The 18,221-nt window shown below is 31.4% G+C and overlaps 2 protein-coding genes across 2 annotated transcripts; both read right to left on the bottom strand.

The window, feature by feature from the left end:
* Positions 1 to 7,376: 7,376 nt before the first annotated feature.
* Positions 7,377 to 9,122, bottom strand: LOC108198317 (uncharacterized). The gene is made up of 3 exons (XM_017366077.2): positions 8,938 to 9,122; positions 8,544 to 8,834; positions 7,377 to 7,708 (listed from the first exon to the last, which is right to left on the bottom strand). Exons 1-3 carry the CDS (start codon positions 8,995 to 8,997, stop codon positions 7,541 to 7,543), a joined length of 519 nt encoding a protein of 172 aa, XP_017221566.2. The 5' UTR covers positions 8,998 to 9,122; the 3' UTR covers positions 7,377 to 7,540.
* An 8,058-nt stretch (positions 9,123 to 17,180) lies between these two features.
* LOC135148219 (14 kDa proline-rich protein DC2.15-like) lies at positions 17,181 to 17,982 on the bottom strand. The gene has a single exon (XM_064082499.1). The coding sequence runs from the start codon at positions 17,861 to 17,863 to the stop codon at positions 17,465 to 17,467; it is 399 nt and encodes a 132-aa protein (XP_063938569.1). The 5' UTR covers positions 17,864 to 17,982; the 3' UTR covers positions 17,181 to 17,464.
* Positions 17,983 to 18,221: the final 239 nt, after the last annotated feature.

Below are 18,221 nucleotides of genomic sequence, written 5' to 3'. Positions count from 1 at the left end.
TTTTGATACCACTTGATCACAAAGTATGCAAGTTCTAGGCATTAATGATTGTTGGAGGCTTGCACTTGGTTTAGAATTCTTCTAATTCTGTTACTCATCACGTCCCAGTAACTTTTCGCACCTCACTTCTAAGGGACACTTATCTAGATTTAACATCATCTTATGATACAATATTACATTTGAAATGCTTCACCTAATTGCTTTATATGATCTGCCTTATTAAAACTTTTAACAAGGGTGTCATTCACATAAACTTTCATGGTTTTTCCTATAACAAGCTCAAAAATATTATTCAATAACCTCTATTAAGTACCTAAACATGTATAGTACTATAGCGCAAATGCAATACTAAGATACCAATATTTGACTTTAATCACTTATGTCATTCATAAAAAAAGTTATTAACAATATCAGCAATTGAGTGTATCATTCAAATTTCTGAAATATACAAAAATCATTTATCTCCTATTTGCCTTCTTTACCATCACTCAGTGAGCCAACTATTTCAAGAATTTAATTTTCTCAATGAATCCGGCCTCTATGAGATTACAACTTCATGTTTAAAAGCTGCATTCTTCTTCATGGAAAATTTTATTAGGGATTAATAATCCAGAGCATATCATTTGATATCCATGGAAGGACATCTATGTTATTTATAGAAATTTAATTAAATTCTCATTCCAAGGACATTGAAGAAAATTCCAAATAGAAATCATCTTTTTTAATCATGCAGATCCAAAAGAATTAAGACCCAATCTACAGATATCTTTAATCACCTTTACTTAACATCTTGGACGTCCATGTCCTCAATAGGAAGAACTAGTTCTTAAACTCTATCCGATCTCAACGATGCCACTTAACAATTGCATACTCTAAAATTCCCCCTCACTCGAGAGCCCATTTATGGGTAGCTCCTTTGATTTGGCGTAGGGAGGATGGAAGCTCTATAGGACAATAGCTTTGGGCTATTTGGAAGCTATGCTATATAGGAAGAGATAGCAGCGGCTGGCTACTAGCTTTGCTTTTGCTATTAGCTGGTGCTAGTACTTTAGGAGAGGAGCAACTATCTTGCTTAGGGAGGTATTTAATATCAAAGAATTGCGGATCCTAGATAGCTTAGTAGCTTAGGAGCCGAGCAATTCAATAACTTTAGGAGCCCTAACAAAAATGAGCATAGCTCTTGCGTAGTCAGCTTTAGGAGCCATTTTTAAGCTGTAGAATAGAAAAATAGCCTTGCTTTAGTAGTTGTACAACCAAGGCAAAGCTAGTAAGGCCCGCGCAATTACCTTGCAGAACTCTCCTTGCTGCTAGAGCGAGAGCAAGAAATGACTTGCGCGAACAAGTATGATATAAATTGCACTCACTCAAGCTAAACGAGTTATAGATCAACATTTGCGAAGGATATATTAACAAATGGACTAGTTTATTGTACCGAATATTGGGGGTCACAAGTCGAGCTCGAGTCTCCCGCGAGCCTAAGTTCTGATACCATGTTAAGTGACAAATTCTCCTAAAAGCTCAAGGTAATAGGAGGATGGTTTACCAGGATCATATTCTAACATTTAGAAGAATTGGTCACTTAACATGGTATCAGAGTGTAGGCTCGCGGGTTATTATGAGTAGGTCATAACTTCACCATTTCCAAGTCAAAATCAATATATGTCACAAACATTTGACTTAACATGCATGGTTGTTTCTCTACCAACTTGCATAAATTATCTAGAATGAGCCATCCTCGAGTTTGCAGGGTTGCAACAATTATTGGTCTTCCATATATGATGTTCATGACTAACCTTAGGGGCTGAGGTTGTTTATCTCCAATAATTTTGATCTTGCTTAATATGACCATCATTTTCGTTGTCCTTGTATCCATCTTAGTTTTGCATACTTATTGTTTCCCAAAATTTAGGTATATAGTCTCATCTTAAGTGTTTTATAATCACAAGTGTTGTGTCTCATAAATGGAAACTAAATAAAGTTGTTAATTTCATATCTCAATGTTATTTCTTAGTGAATTGGGGGTATTAGATGTGTTTGTCTTTTTTAATATCCATCTATATTCAACTTCATTATGTACTGAGTTATGGATGTTTGTCTTTCTTAATATCCATCTCAATTTGAATTCATTGAGTACTAAGTCATTAATATTGTTTTAAATTTGGTCCTTTAATTTATTTTCTTTAAAGTTTAGTCTATAGACATATCATTCCTGGAGTATTTGTTCCTCCCATCATATTTTTGATCATTTGATTCATTTTTATTGTTATTGTTATGAATCACTTGGGCTCCTTTCTTAGACTTTTTTTTAGGTATAATGACATCTCATTTGCCTCTTGAAGAGCACTCATAGCATTAATTGGGTGGTTTCTTAATGGGAAGGGAAGGAAACAAAAATGTCAAATATAGATCTCAATTAATTAAAATATTAATATAATTTTAATAGAAATTTTTAAGAACATCTAAGAAAGGGATACTTACAATCCCATCAAGAACATTATCATAGTCATCTATCAAATAAACTTCAAACCAGCAAGTAACCTAATTACTAGGTCTTTTTACAAATTATCAATAAATTTAAATTCTATCCTCACACATCACAATATATTTGACATTAAATGAGCATAATATATTATAAAAAAATACAATCAAGAGGATTAGAAGTGAGGAAATGGTGATCAGAACCAATGATATCAACTCTTCACTGAACAAGAAAAACTTTATTTTAGAGTAGTAGTAACATATCTATTTGTTTGTTTACAAACAAAGACTTGAATTTATTAATATAAATTTAAAGAGACAACAAATAAAGAATAAAATTGTTATATTTTATAAAAATGCCTTAAGGTATATATACTAGTTTACAATATCCTCATCCACTTGATTACCAATCAATACCCATTAAAAAATTTAGCAATAGGTTGAATTATAATTATGATGATAGATATGAAAAGTAAAATTTTAAATCATTTAAAAAGAATCAATATATATATATATATATATATATATATATATATATATTATAAATATACAATATACATAAAGACAACTATTACATATAAACACATGGAAATTAAACTCTTAAAAAAAATTATACACTTAATTGAAAAACCAACTTTGTATCCATTATGATAAAAACAAATATGTAAGCAAGATTCTTTTACATGTTTTATTCCATGATTTCATTTATTCCATTCTCATTTTAGAGGTGTTTATCTCCTTTCACCTTGCAATTAAAATGTAAAACAATTAAAGTAAAAAAATCAATGGACAATTCAAGACTTTAATTTTTTTACTAATTATTAAAGGCACAATTCAAGTCTTTAATTTTCTTAACTAATTATTAAAGTCATTGTTAGAGAAGCATGATTTTCCTGAAATATTGAATGATTACTATATGTAGAAGAGCCTGAGGCCTCTAACAACAATATATAAAATCATTAAAAGCATAAATATCATTACATTTTACAAATGGAACAGAAAATTATATAAGTTGCTTACAAAAGGAAATTTTTTTATATACATAGTTGAATCATATACGAGGACTATACATAGGATTTATTAATAATTTATTGATTTCAAAGAACCCCAATTAAATATTATAGTTAGAATAATCTAAAATATGAAAAATCTTAATTCGGCAGAAATAGGTAAATATGAACATAGATCTGGTGCGATTTAAATGTAAACGATGGATTTTAAAAACACAAAGTATATTAAGAATCCCAAACAATGAACATTAAAAAATCAAAGTAGATTAGGAACACAAGAATTGCAGATCTGAAATTAATGTATACAATTCACAATCTTTCTAAAAATTAAGCAGATCTAATTGATTATCTTATGATATAAGTATAAATTTGAGAATAATGGCCTAGGCTTGACTAAATGAAAGTAAATCGGAAGACTCAACGATAGACAATCCATACATCCAATTATAAAAGCATAAAATTGAGAAAGACCTACTCTTTGACTAAATGAAAGTAGATCGGAAAGACCCAACATACCTTTAGTCCTGAGCTTAAGTGACTCCTACGGGGTAGGTGATGAAGAGATCAAGAATTTTAGCACTAATTAATAAATTAGGCTTCTAACATGACCAATGGAGACATGATACAGAGTGGATGAACCCAATAAAAGGAGATATAAGGAGCTAACAATAAGAAAAATTTGCAAAATAAAAACAATGTTAAACTCATTTTCCCATCTTTTCACGTTATTAAATAAGATTTTTATGTAAATAATAAATGGATAAAAAGTTTATTATTTATTTTCATAAAATAATATACCATACCCTTTTTATAATGTACTCTATTGTTATTTTGCCTATTTGATGCATGTATGTATAAATTGTCTTCTACTTAAATATATTAATATTAAAATAAATATACATACTCTAATGGAAACAACAATTATATTCAAAAATTGCAACTTAGGAATTTAATTTTGAAAATATCTATGTTTAGATTTTTTCCCCTTCTATTTTATAATTAATTTCTATTATCAAGAATTGTAATGTTTAAGTATATTGTGATTTCTTCAAAAATAACTCAATATCTATAAGTTAAAATGGAGACACATATGTAAAGATTATAACTGTATCATTCTATATACATTAAAACAAGCAATGCTTTTTGTGTTTACTCGTGTTAGTTTAGATTCATTTAAATTTTGTTAATACAATAACTTATATACTTCTGAGTAATTAAAATTTCAATCTTTAATGATTATTATTTTTGGATGTGTTTATTTTCAAATTTGTGTCATTTTGTATTATTTATTAGTGGAATTATGAAAATTTTCTTTTAGTCATATATTTATATATTGAGTAGTTTAGAATTAGTTATGTAGGTTCTGAAAATTTATTTATCATTTATTTATTTTTCTAAATGATGTAAGAAACAAATATTACACAACTCCCTCTCATAAATACCAGTCTTCCATGTGCAACCATGACAAATATATAATTCAAATTCTATTGTTCCTAATTTTATTACTAATATTATTTTATTAGTAATTTAATATTTTTGAAGTTTCATTTTTTAAAAAAAAGTCTATAATAATGTATTGAAATTTGATTAAATATTATTTGCCTGTTAATTGTATTTTCTGATATACATTTTGCTTTTACAGAATATTTTATATTGTAAATTAGTAGTGGAAATATACACATTTTATCATCTATTTGTAAATATTTTGTTATTATTAATATGTCTTAGTGATGGTAATTTTTTGATTAGTTTTAAATCTTTTTTTCATTTTTTGTGCTTGAAAAAGATATTATTAATTTAATATTAATTACATTATAGTTGTCTTTTGTAGTGGTTTGTAGTGGAGTAGAATAATTAAAGACAGCTACTTAGTGCTTTGCTTTTCTATTTCTCTTAAAGTGGAACAGGTTAAAATTAACAATGCATTGGTATTCGTCTTCCGGTTAAACAAATTAACAAGAGCCATGTTATTGTGGTTGTTATATAATTTTTGAAATTTGTGTTTCAATAGTGAGTTGCAAGATATGCGAGCTTGGTAGGTAACTGATGGCTAGGGGTGAGCAAGAATAACCGAATAAATCCAAAACCAAAACCCCAAAACTTAGTTAAAGATGAGGAAGAAACCGAATAAATTTGAAACCGAAACCCCTAAACCCAACTAAAGATTAAACCGTATATAAAACCGCACCAAAACTTAAAAACCCAAACCTATTATTGGGTTCCAGTTATAACGAGGAATCGACAAAATTTAAAATCAATATTATGTATATATATTATTTATAATATATATGTATATATATTCTTTCCAACATTGTGCTAGCGGTTGTTTCCATACCAATATTTATGCCCCGTGATATGTCGTAGTAGTTAACTTGTTTATTATAAACTCTTCTGCTGGGCTGCCACAAAAGCTGGAAATGGTGCCTTGACTTTGCGTGTAATCTCTTTTTGAGTGAAGTAATTTTACTATGAAGATATAAACTTCACAGATCACTGAAACAATACCAGCAAGTACGAGCAGATTTATCATATTTATGAGCATGAGGTCACCTGAAATTTAACAAACCCGAAGTTTTCAGCCTTGTATCAGCAGTATGTTCAAATATAAAATTTGCAAAAAATAATACTAGAACTTGGGCTGCAGACTTGCACAATACTGTTTGTTTTTGTGTATGCGATTTTGGAACCGAAACCAAAGTGATTGTAACCGAACCGAGTTATTTAAAACCGAAACCGAACCGGCGATTTCAGTTTTGATTTTTAAAAATTGAGGATATGCGGTTCCGGTTTCGATTTTATAATAAAACCGCACCGATCTGACATCCGACAGTTGTGAGTTTTTAAGTAAAACAACAACTCAAATTCTTGAAAAGTATATACATTCTCACTAGTTGAGCAAAAACTGACGGATATTTTCCATTGTAAATTGGAAACTTACGACCAGTTTTAGGCTTAATTTCCGTCATAAATAGCCAGTTTGTTGTAGTGTCTCTAAACGAGCTTGATTGTCTATTGTTTACATATGTTATTTAGATAATATAGTTTGAGCGGTAACTACACACGTCTTTGTATTGAACGGTTGAATTGTTAGTTACTAAAAGTGAACATGTGTTCTAGATATTGAGCAAGGGATTGGTTATGCTTTGCAAAGGGTTCAAGGTACAACGGACAAGGGAATTGAAAAGCTGAGTTGAAGGAATTAAGAGTTTCAATGAATGCATTGCAAGAGCAAGCTAGTGTGGAGCTAATTACACTTGGCTCAAGTTGCAAGGATAATTGCAAGCTAGCTACTTTGACCGGGAAAGAGGGAGATATATTATCATTCTATATTTGTTCAAAATTTTAAGTAATAATTTACCAAGTTGGCAAGGGGCGAGGACCTAGATAATTAGGTCAAAGAGTTGAACCTCGCTAAACCGTCTTGTGCGTCAATTACTTTACTACATCTTAGTGTTTTTGTCATTGCATACATAATAATTTCATATTTATTGCTTAATTGAAAACAGTAAGTCATTGTATTAGTAGTGCACATTGCTTTAATAACAGTCATCTATAAGTGTTAGTAAAATTTTAAAACAGTCATAATTAGCCATAATACACCTATTCCTCCCCTCTAGGTGTAATTTCACATCTTAGATCAAGATTTATGCTTAGGCAAATATATTCTTACAAGTCATGCAAATGCAAGTTACAAATAGTTTGGACTTGTGGTAAGAAAATAATATAAGTTCAAAAAGATATTTTTTTTTAACAAAGGAGTGATTAAGACATCATTGAAATTTTACTCGAAGCATTACTTGTGTTAATCACAACCTTGAAACAGTCCACAAATCTGGAGTGAATCAAAAGAGTTATCCACAAGCATAATGAGGAAGTAACATAAGAGAATTCAGTCTTGTATGAAAATTCAATTGAGTAAAGCAATCTCTTTTTCATCTTTTACACAAAAGCAAATCAAAACTAGCCATGATTGGATAAAGAACTTGTATTATTAAGTTCAGCCTAGATACTACTAGAAGTTTAAAACATGAAATGATATATAGACCGAAGAGTCACATGCCGTTGTGAATATACAAGAGCAGCAGGGGAAGGTTCTGAAGAAATTGCAGAAATATCTTCCAGATCACAAAAACTATAAGAAGAGCAAGCGCTATCTTCCCAATGCACAAATGACCAAGTGGCTGTGATTCCTTCTTTTCAGAACAAGAGCCTTCAGTGCCCTGCTAAATGATAATCATAAAAAATTTAACTATGAGATGACACACATGAAAGGTTCGGAATTGAGGATATTATCAAGGGTTACCAATCAACCAAGAGTAAGCACAATGCTCTAGTCCTTTATTGCTTTGTAATTGCAAAAATTTGGATATCTAGTTTCACTTGAATTCAACAACATTAAAAGTGCATTTGGTTAGCGCCTTGATTAAAAAATCTAGATCCCTAACGTGCTCGGTAGTAACAGAGACCCCATATTTTGGGTTTAGATTGCACATAATTCATAGCTATTGTACTTTGTAACAGAAGACCCCATATATATGTGGAAAATTTTACTACACTCTTATTTCATCGTAGAAAGAAACAACTAATTTGATTAACATAATTTTTACTCAGGCTACACGTCAAGTATGATGATCGGTCATTTTTAACTAACTCATCAAATATCACTGTATTATTTACCGAATATGACGTAAAAGCAAGTCTGCAATGTTTGTCGTGTAGAGCGGATATCTGTTGCGTCATCATTAAATCAAGGAATCTCTTACAAGAAAAGGAACTTCCTCCAATTCTATGAATTTTCCTAAAAGTTCCCTCGACCCTTCCTTCAAAAGCAATAAATACCAGAAATTCTATGTTTTGCAATAAATTATCACAACTTATTCACTAGCGTCATTAGAAACACATATACCAGAGATTTAAATCTTATTATCCAGTTCTAGCATATTAACTAATACGAATGATAATAGCAATTATGTATAGGCAAAGCATCATGCATATATTAGACAAATCACAAAAAGGGAAAGAAAATCTCGAGAAATATAATACAGAACAAACTACCTCAACAGTTCTTTTTGGTTTGTGTGGTTGAGTAACAACAGTCTGTAAAATCCAAGGAGAACCATAGTTCACAAGAGATGCAGTAGGGCCAAAACTGATCGGCTCCTCAGAATCATGGCCGGGTTTAACAGCTTCTATATGTGACGCAAGCTGAGGGCTGCTCCTGCTGCTCTTAGCAGATATATTATCAAGAAGCAGCTTTTTGTTAATGAGACTCACTGCAAAACCAGCATCAGTTCCAGCTGCAAACCTTCTCACTTTCCCAGAGCTCTTGCACACTACCTCGACAAACTAAAACACGTACACAATCAAAACAAAACAAAACCAAGTTAATTAATATCAAAGCAAAACTTTAAATGTGAGATAACAAAACAGAAAATTAAGGGTGACTTACAGATGGTTTAGACTCGTTGTCGAGATTCTTCAAAGCCTCTTGTTCTTGTTTCTCCGCCATTGTAAAAGAGAGAGTTTTTCAAGAACTGAGATGATAGAGATGAAGAATGGATATGTACGAAGAGGCAGGAAGAGTGTGGTTTATGAAGGGTTAAACTAAGGCGGTGGGTATGTCATCCAAGTGAATACAAGAATACTAATAAATGGAGTTACATATGATTACATTCTGTTGCTCAAATTTTAACTTTTTGTAGAATAAAGTCTTTGTTATGACGACATAATTTATGATAAGGATGAACATCACATTTTAATTGCTCAACTCCCTTCCATAATTTGGAAATATGCTTGATATTTTTTCCCCTCTATATATAATAACATTATGTAATTTTAATTAGATACAGTGACTTTGACTTTAAAGGTGTGTACCTATCAACCTCTTATATTTTAACTAGTTCTTTTAGTCCTCAATTTACAGGTTTATATCAAGTAACCTTTATTGTGTGATAGTAATATATAACGGAAAAATCTCAAGATAAAATATACAATTCACATAAATATAAAGTTTAGACATATGCTTCAAAATTTGAGTATATAAACCATTACATTTTAAAGGTGTGTATTTATGGATCCATGTTCATTAGAAAAAACACATTGAATTAATTATCAATTTGTCCCATATGATTTATACAATTATATAGCATTGCTGGACTATTATGGTCACTTGGTATATATGATCTTGAAGGCTAAAAGAAATAAGTTAAAACATTATGGGATTGGTACACACCCATAAATTTCAAAGGTCAAAAGATCATTAAATCTTTTAATTAATTTATTGTGGAGTATTTAATTATGGTAATTATGGATTTGCTTGTACTAATAATATACCGCAAATATTCGTAGTATATCCTATATATTGATCTCATTATCAGATTTATCTTAAATAATTAGCGTTGGATGTTCAATGAACCAGTTGTGATTATGAACTATTTTTTGTTTCGGTCTACACCATCATTCATTTATTACATGGATTGAAGATCGAATGATGTCTCGATATTGAATAAGGCATTCTTCCGTTTTTGATACGGTTAAATGGTTTTCATATTGTCCTAACATTCCACTGAGATCTTATCAAGCATAAGATATCGATGTTAATGTGTAGAAGCTTCTTTTGAATAATTTGATAGACGCAATTCCTTGACATCATGAGATATAAAGAAGTCATACTATTGAGTGTGTGTTTGGGAGTGGAACTTCTGGGCTTTTAAGCCCAGAAGCCCACTTCCTCTCTTTTCTTTGGCAAATGATGGTGAAGGGCTTAAAAAAGGTAAAAGAAGCAGATAAAATAAGCTACCAATCGAGGCTTTTTTTGGACTGAACTTATAACTTCTTTCGGCCGTTCCTTCCTCCTCTTCACTTCCTATTGTTTTTATTTACTTTTTATTCTTCTGATTTATGTTATCTCGTTCCAAATGTTGAAATAAGGATTTTTTTTTAATTTAAGTTTTTGTCTTCAATTTTATGAAATATTTAAATATATTAATATTATATATTAATATTTATATAAATTTTTAAACACATTTATAGATCATTTAAATGTGAGACAAAGCAAACCAAAAACCATTTTTATATAATATAAATATTACTCTAATCTAAACTTTTCTCAATTTATTTCGTAAATATCAAATAATTCTATTACAAAATTACGAAACTATACCAACTTATAAGTTAAGTTATCCAAACACTTAAAAACTTATAAGTCACGGTGTCCAAACACTTGTAATAACTTATAAGTCTAAGTCAACTTCTCACTTTTAATCAACTTCTTTATTTTAAGCAATAAGTCACTTCTTTTAAGTCCAGCCAAACGGCCCCTGAGTAATTGAAGAAATTTGGGAGCTTGCACTACAAAGATTAATTCAAAATTACTCTCTTTATATTTAAATGGTTTGTTATAAAGCATGGTGACCTAGTGGATGACTCGGGCTTCATTTTAATAGACTATAATCGGTTTGGCCACAAGGACCACCGGTTTATAATTGCTACAAGTTAACCAAGTTATCAATATTCGAGAGCGCGCTCATTCTAAGTGGTCCATTATTCTTCAAAACAAGCGACCCTTCGTTGGAATTGATAATAGTGAATAAGAGAGGAGTATAATCAATTTGACGATAATGGCCTTGCTCAACTTGTATCCAAGCTGCCACATTAAGGAAAGATTGTAGACATAAATTACACACCTAATGACCATGATGAAAGGGTATGGATTGATGGTCAAGTATGATTCCACGAAGTTCATGCCTCTAAAGGTAATAAGAATTTAATAAATATATGTTTTTTAATAGATTGAAGTGTTCCTTACAAATTAAATAAATAAGTAGAAAAAATTTTAATTTTGAAGCCAAGGATTTTCCTAAATAATAGTAGCCTCTTTGACCGACAAACATGAGGTGAATATGTATTCTTGGTAATATAAAATTGTATGAACTATTAATATATTTTACGGTCTTTAGCCTTTGATATCATAAACTCGAGCAGCATACAATGCCAAATATTTAAGTATAAAAAAGTCTTTTTTTGTAGAGTATCATATGATCTTGGTTTCATGCTCGGCCTTGAACAGTATTACCCTCTCATTGTGATTTGCTATGGAGAAAAACTAACGATTATTACAATTGTGGCTTGTGAATGTGTCCCACAAATTAAGTATGTAGGTAGCCTGAAAATATTACTTGTGTTACTTATATAACTTGCACATAGCGATAAAAGCCATTAGAAAACAGGTGTGTTTGAAAGAATGAAGTAATTGTCAATTGTGTGCATTGAACTGTGTATTTTCGACATGGATAAATAGCAAGGTCTTTGTGAGCCTCGCAATAACAGTAATGTGTAGCTCTTATTCTTTAAGATGCTTACGAATTCGAGCAACTAGTCGTCCCTGTATATTTTCTTAATCTTTATTTTTTTTTATACGTGGGTATTGTTTGCTTGGATGAATGCTACTATTATTTTATTACTTAACCTTATGCTTTGCATCCATAGTCAAATAGGCATCACAAGTTGGATCCAAAATGAATAAGTGAAAATTGTGACCCTATAATGTGCTAATGCACTGTAGTAGAAGCATTGTATTGAGAAATTATTGGGCTCGATAGAGATAAATATGATAAATCATGATCTTTAGAGTTAAATTAGCATACAAAATTAATGTCCGTTTATAAAAATATTAATTTCATATTAATTTCATAAAAAATTTCTCAATATAATTTTTTTAATATATATAAAGGGTACAAGTGATACCTTAATTGAGGAATACGGATAATTGTAAAGATTATTGTTTTCAACGTACAAAAGAGTCACTGATTAGTTGTATGCATCATAAAGATATTTATTGAGGAATTTTCTTCCTCATGTACCCACGGTTTTTGAATGTGATTTATAAAATTAATTGCTGGATATGTTTATGTAGTTTTATTCTTTTAATTATTTCTATAATGTCCAAGCTGTGCAGTACAGCTACTTAATTAAAGACCTGAATTCGTAATATTCTCAAACTAAAGATAGAACTCAAATAAGGAATCTTTCTTTAAGATATTGGAGAGGCACAAAATTAGCTACACCACGCAAGTAACAAAATTTATAAAAACTTTAAAGTAAGCAAATATCCTTAAAAATATAAAATGGCTATCAGTTACAAATTCCTTTAGCGGCTAACTTCTCAGAATTGTGACTATATATGTATGAGGTTTTCTTTTAGCTAGTAAATGTCTGAGGTACGACTATATATGTTTGTGGGCTCCTAACCGTAGCAATAGTCTTCAAGCATAGAGGAGACACTGTGGTACTTGATAAGAATAGAAAAACAGATTGGCCTGGTCAAAGAATGAAAATATCATACGAGTGTTGAATGAGGTGATGGAGTATAATTTAATAGATGCAGAGAATCAAGAACATGAAAGACCCACAGAAACCAACTTTATCACTACAATATGGCAACTTCTTGCAAAAATGATTCCTGCAACATCATTGAGTAATTGTGTTAGGAATTTTCTTAAATCTCACGGAATAAATATACAATTTTTTACTATTAAATTACATAACAAAATCTCATTTCTTTTTTAGGTATAATTATAGAAGATCAAAGATCATCATATCATAAAGTTGAGATATTCATAGAAATTATACAAACCAAACCTTGTTGCATAGTCGACGGATCGCATATTGAATAAAGACATATATATTCCAGCAATGCGAGGAAGTTCCATCGGTCTATTTCTAAACCATTCTACTAAATTTAGGCACCTCAAGTTGAGCTCATCTTGTATGCACTTCTCAAGAGATCTTGACATTGGGTATAATCTACAAGGAATGTAATAAGTTTAATAGAAAGAAGTATACGTTCTATATATGATTGTAAAGAATTTTAATTGACAATAAAAAAAATTCTTAGATCAAATTCGCTCAGTTTGAAAAAAACCAGTAAGTTGTACTGTCAAAGCCAAAAGGACATTATGTACTTACATCTTAGAAAGAGGAGCATTGGCGTGACGTTTGTAAGAAATAATTAGCTCCATCTTAATTAAAGAGCTCGGAATGGAGTTGGAAATCATACTTAAGGAACCTGATTGAATATAATAGTTAGTTGTTATAAAAACTTAAACAAGAACGGACAATATCACTTCATGATCATTAAATTCATATATCATAAACCGAAAGAAGTTTGTAACACGAAAATAATACAACATTTTTATAAAGTTATATACGTACCTGTGAAACCATTGGAGCATATTCTTCATTGTTTACCATAATTTCAGTGTAGGACTATCATAATATGCTTATTTCTTCCCCACATTTTATGATATTTCTTTGTATTCAGTTGAAATATCCTGTAAAATGAAATATACATATTTCATACACAAATTAAATGACATATAAAGAGTTTGAAGAAACCATGTGTTTTAACCATTTCAATAGTGTGGTAGGCACCAATTAATATTGAGAATTGAGGGATGTGTCACTAGAATTTAAACATTCACCTTAATACAGAGAATTTCTTAATTACTTCAAACACTACATGGGATCAAGAAAATACCAATTTAGATATATAATAAGAATGATCAAGAAAATGAAAAATCTAAAATAACTCAATTTAGATACATAGAAAAGCATGTACTCAGATCTAACTACATGAGCATATGAATGCAAATGTAGTGATCAGATCTAACCATACACAATGGACATTCAAAACTATATATAAAATCCTAGAATTGAACATAATAAACACAATTCACAAACCCTTCAAACTATATCTAATTATTAGTAACAACAAATATCAAAGCAGATCTAATTAACCATAACCCAACTTTCAATTATAAAAGCATAAATTAGGAGCAAGGGCATATACACTTGATTAAATGGACATGGATGGAACACCCAACAAACCTGGTTGGTGAATTGAGAAATATAGTTAAGAGGGTAAGTCGGTGAATTGAGGAATATAGTTAAGAGGGTAAGTGACTAATAGTTGGTAGTTGTTGAGGAATCAAAACAAAACAAAACCAAGTTAATATCAAAGCAAAACTTTAAATGTGAGAGATAACAAAACAGTAAATTAAGGGTGACTTACAGATGGTTTAGATTCGTTGTCGAGATTCTTCAAAGCCTCTTGTTCTTGTTTCTACGCCATTGTAAAAGAGAGAGTTTTTTCGAGATGAGTTGATAGAGATGAAGAATGGATATGTACCAAGAGGCAGGAAGGGTGTGGTTTATGAAGTGTTAAACTAAGGCGGTGGTATGTCATCCAAGTGAATACAAGAATACTAATAAATGGATTTACATATGGTTACATTCTGTTGCTAAAGTTTTAACTTTTTGTAGAATAAAGTCTTTGTTATGACGACTGAATTTATGATAAGGATGAACATCACATTTTAATTGCTCAACTCCCTTCCATAATTTGGAAAAATTCTTGATCTTTTTTCACCTGTATAATAACATTATGTAATTTTAACTAGATACACAATGACTTTGACTCTAAACGTGTGTACCTATCAACCCCTTATATTTTAACTAGTTCCTTTTAATCCTCAATTTACAGGTTTATACCAAGTAACCCTTATTGTGTGACAATAGTATATAACGGCATAAATCTCATGATAAAATATACAATTCACAAAAATATTAAGTTTAGACGTATTATATATACTTCAAAATATGAATACATGTTTTACGACCTTAACCCATTACATTTTATAGGTGTGTATCCATGGATTCGTGTTTTGTGGAAAAAACATATTGAATTACCAATTTGACCCATATAATTTGTACAATTATATAGCGTTGCAAGACTATAATGGTCACTTGCTATATATGTTCTTGAATGCTAAAAGAAATAAGTTAAAACATTAGGGGATGGGTACACATCCATAAATTTCAAAGGCCAAAAGATCATTAAATTTTTGTTTGTATTAATAATATACCTCAAATATTCGTAGTATATCCTATATATTGATCTCATTATCAGATTTATCTTAAATATTTATCATTGGATGTTCAATGAAAAAGTTGCGATTATGGACTATTTTTTGTTTCGGTCTACACCATCCTTCATTTATTACATGGATTGAAGATCGAATAATGTCTCGATATTGAATAAGGTATTCTTCCGTTTCTAATACGGTTAAATGGTTTTCATATTGTCCTAACATGCCACTGAGATCCTATCAAGCATTGATGTTAATGTGTATAAGCTTTTTTTAAATAATTTGATAGACGCAATTCCGACCGACTTATCGACCAAATGAGACCAGTCGTAAAATATTGGGTCATTTACGACCGCCGTTACCGACCGGACAAGGTCGGTCGGTTACAAGTGGGCGTGGGTCCTGTTCACCAACATTCTTTAGCTGACATGGATGCCGCGTCACTAAATCCGACCGCCTGTGGTCATTTCCGACCGATTTTTCTTGTAGTGTTGTAGTGTTGTGTACATAAAATTTGTACATAATGAAGTGGCAATTGATGTGGTGAGTTTTAATTGAGATTGTTGATGTAATTACATGGAGCCCATTCCAATTAAAACTCACCAAATGTCATTATGTACAAATTTTTGTACACAGTTATGTACACCAAGCATTTTCCGTTTTAGAATCGTGTCTTTGAAACGGGGAAGTACAGAACATTGCTTTCACAAATCGACCAAAGAAATAAACAGCTGACCGATCGAACATATTTTTACTCTACATCAAACTGCAGAAGATGCGCAAGAATTATTCAATGTCACTGGAAGTCGCCCACCAAACAATCATACTAGGAAGAAATAAGCAAGAGAGCCAACCAAGCTTTAAAGGTAAAGCCAAACCTACTAGCTTTCAGTGCACATAATTATGTGCTGCTTTCAGTTTTTCTATTGTTAAGCCATGACTGGTGGGTGTTGTAGGTGATATTGTTATGATTTAGAGGCTGATGTTTAGGCTTAATTTCTGTAGTTTATGGGCTGATTTCCAGGCCTTATTAGCTGTAATATTAGCTGTGTAACAAGCTTGTGATCTTGTATAAAAACAAGACTTAACAGTAATACAACTAAGGAAAATCAATTCCTGACATCTATCTTGTAAGTTTTGTCAGCTTCACCGCTCCGGCGTTTTGCACTCTCTTAATGCAACAGCCAAGTGTTTGAATTATGTTCTAGACATACTTTTTTTTGGTTACACATTATCTTCTCTCGTGTTCTAGACAATAATCATTTTTGTTATTTTTTTCTATAATCGAAAGACGGAAGCTACCATGGATTAATTAAAATTTTGATAAGTAAATTTTATGTAATTAAACAATGAATCTTCTACTTGAATAATAATTATTTTGAAAAGGTTAAGTCCTTTTTTGGTTGGGGGAATTTTGGCCCCACATCGGCAATAATAAAAAGTGTTTGATCTTACATTGATTAGATAAAAGTGTTTGAGTTCTTTATAAGCACAACCAAATAAGACCTCTACGTGCCGGAAGTTTAAAGGCATTGCCCAGTTTCGTAAGTTTGATCGTGGGCTCGACGAGGATGTCGAGTATATAAGAAGGGGTGTTCGTAACATCTGGGTTAGATAAAATTATGTGTTCAGGACCTTTATAAGCATAAACAGATAGCTATCTATACACTATACTACTAATTGCTTGCATTTTTTAGCCGATATGTGATGGGTTGTTGAGTCTGATATGCATATATCGATCTAAACTAGAGCTGACGAAACGAGGAAAAGTAAAGAATCATGTATTTCAAGCGGGAAAGTACAGAACATTGCTTTCACAAATCGACCAAAGAAATAAACAACGACAGAACCTATTTTCACTCTATATCAAACTGCAGAAGATGCGCAAGATCTATTCGATGTCACTCCAAGTAGCGCAACCAAACGATCATACCAGGAAGAAATAAGCAAGAGAGCCAACCAGACTTTAAAGGTAAAGCCAAACCTGAACAGCAGATAGAAAGTTAAAGCATAATATGCAATGAAAAGTACGGAAACTTTTGAGGTTCTCTAGGTACATTCAAAGCCATTTGGGACTTGCTTGCCACAGTTGTTGAGAACTAAGCTGAGGGCAATAGGAATATTAAGCTTAAGCCCCAAGACGTTGGCTTTAATGGCTGTGCAAAGGCAGACGGCAGCTTCAAGGTTGACAAGGCCTTCGAGAAGGCTGCAACATGGGAGTGTAGGTGGCGATCCAATCACGACATTGTTAACTAATTTTAGGACATCAGCACAAACACCTAGCTTTAGGGCATCCTTAGGGCATTTTCCTCCTGATGGAGTTGGAGTTGGAGTTGGCTTCGGCTTGGGCTTAGGACCAGGGCAAGTTTCACATGAACTGACTAGCGAAAAGAAGAGAATGTTAAGGGCGAAAAAGAGAGCTACTGAAGCAGTGTTTCTTGAACCCATCTCTTTAATATAATTGCTAGTGTTGGTTTCGAGGATTAGAAGTGTGTTTGTTTTGATGTGTAGGTTTATAATCAGAATGATGAGTTTATAGGGAAGTTCTGTCAAGAACTTGATCTGGCAAGGACAATAAATTTATTTAAATATTTGGATAATTGGATCTATATGTGGTGGCTTAGTGTTCAACTTGACATATTAGTATAAATTACATAACGCATAACAAAATAATGATGATTAAGTTGCACTTAATTACACGCTAGATGATCCAATCCAGTCACGGGCATCATTAACACCATAATGACAAATAATTGGTGTGATTCCTTGGCAAATTAGCTTGGCCGATATAGGCAAACCTTGCTCT

The sequence above is a fragment of the Daucus carota genome, chromosome 8 (genome assembly GCF_001625215.2).
Source record: "Daucus carota subsp. sativus chromosome 8, DH1 v3.0, whole genome shotgun sequence".
NCBI classification, from domain to species: domain Eukaryota; kingdom Viridiplantae; phylum Streptophyta; class Magnoliopsida; order Apiales; family Apiaceae; genus Daucus; species Daucus carota.
Note: the sequence above shows the minus strand (reverse complement) of the source record. Positions and strands in the feature narration are given on the sequence as shown.

What these genes read in the sequence shown, in the direction of transcription:
- LOC108198317 (XM_017366077.2), bottom strand. Translation starts at nt 8,997, where the DNA reads ATGGCGGAGAAACAAGAACAAGAGGCTTTGAAGAATCTCGACAACGAG. An exon ending in ACAACGAGTCTAAACCATCT is followed by an intron (nt 8,835 to 8,937) that starts GTAAGTCACCCT and finishes TACGTGTTTTAG; the next exon opens with TTTGTCGAGGTAGTGTGCAA. An exon ending in AACCAAAAAGAACTGTTGAG is followed by an intron (nt 7,709 to 8,543) that starts GTAGTTTGTTCT and finishes ATCATTTAGCAG; the next exon opens with GGCACTGAAGGCTCTTGTTC.
- LOC135148219 (XM_064082499.1), bottom strand. Translation starts at nt 17,863, where the DNA reads ATGGGTTCAAGAAACACTGCTTCAGTAGCTCTCTTTTTCGCCCTTAAC.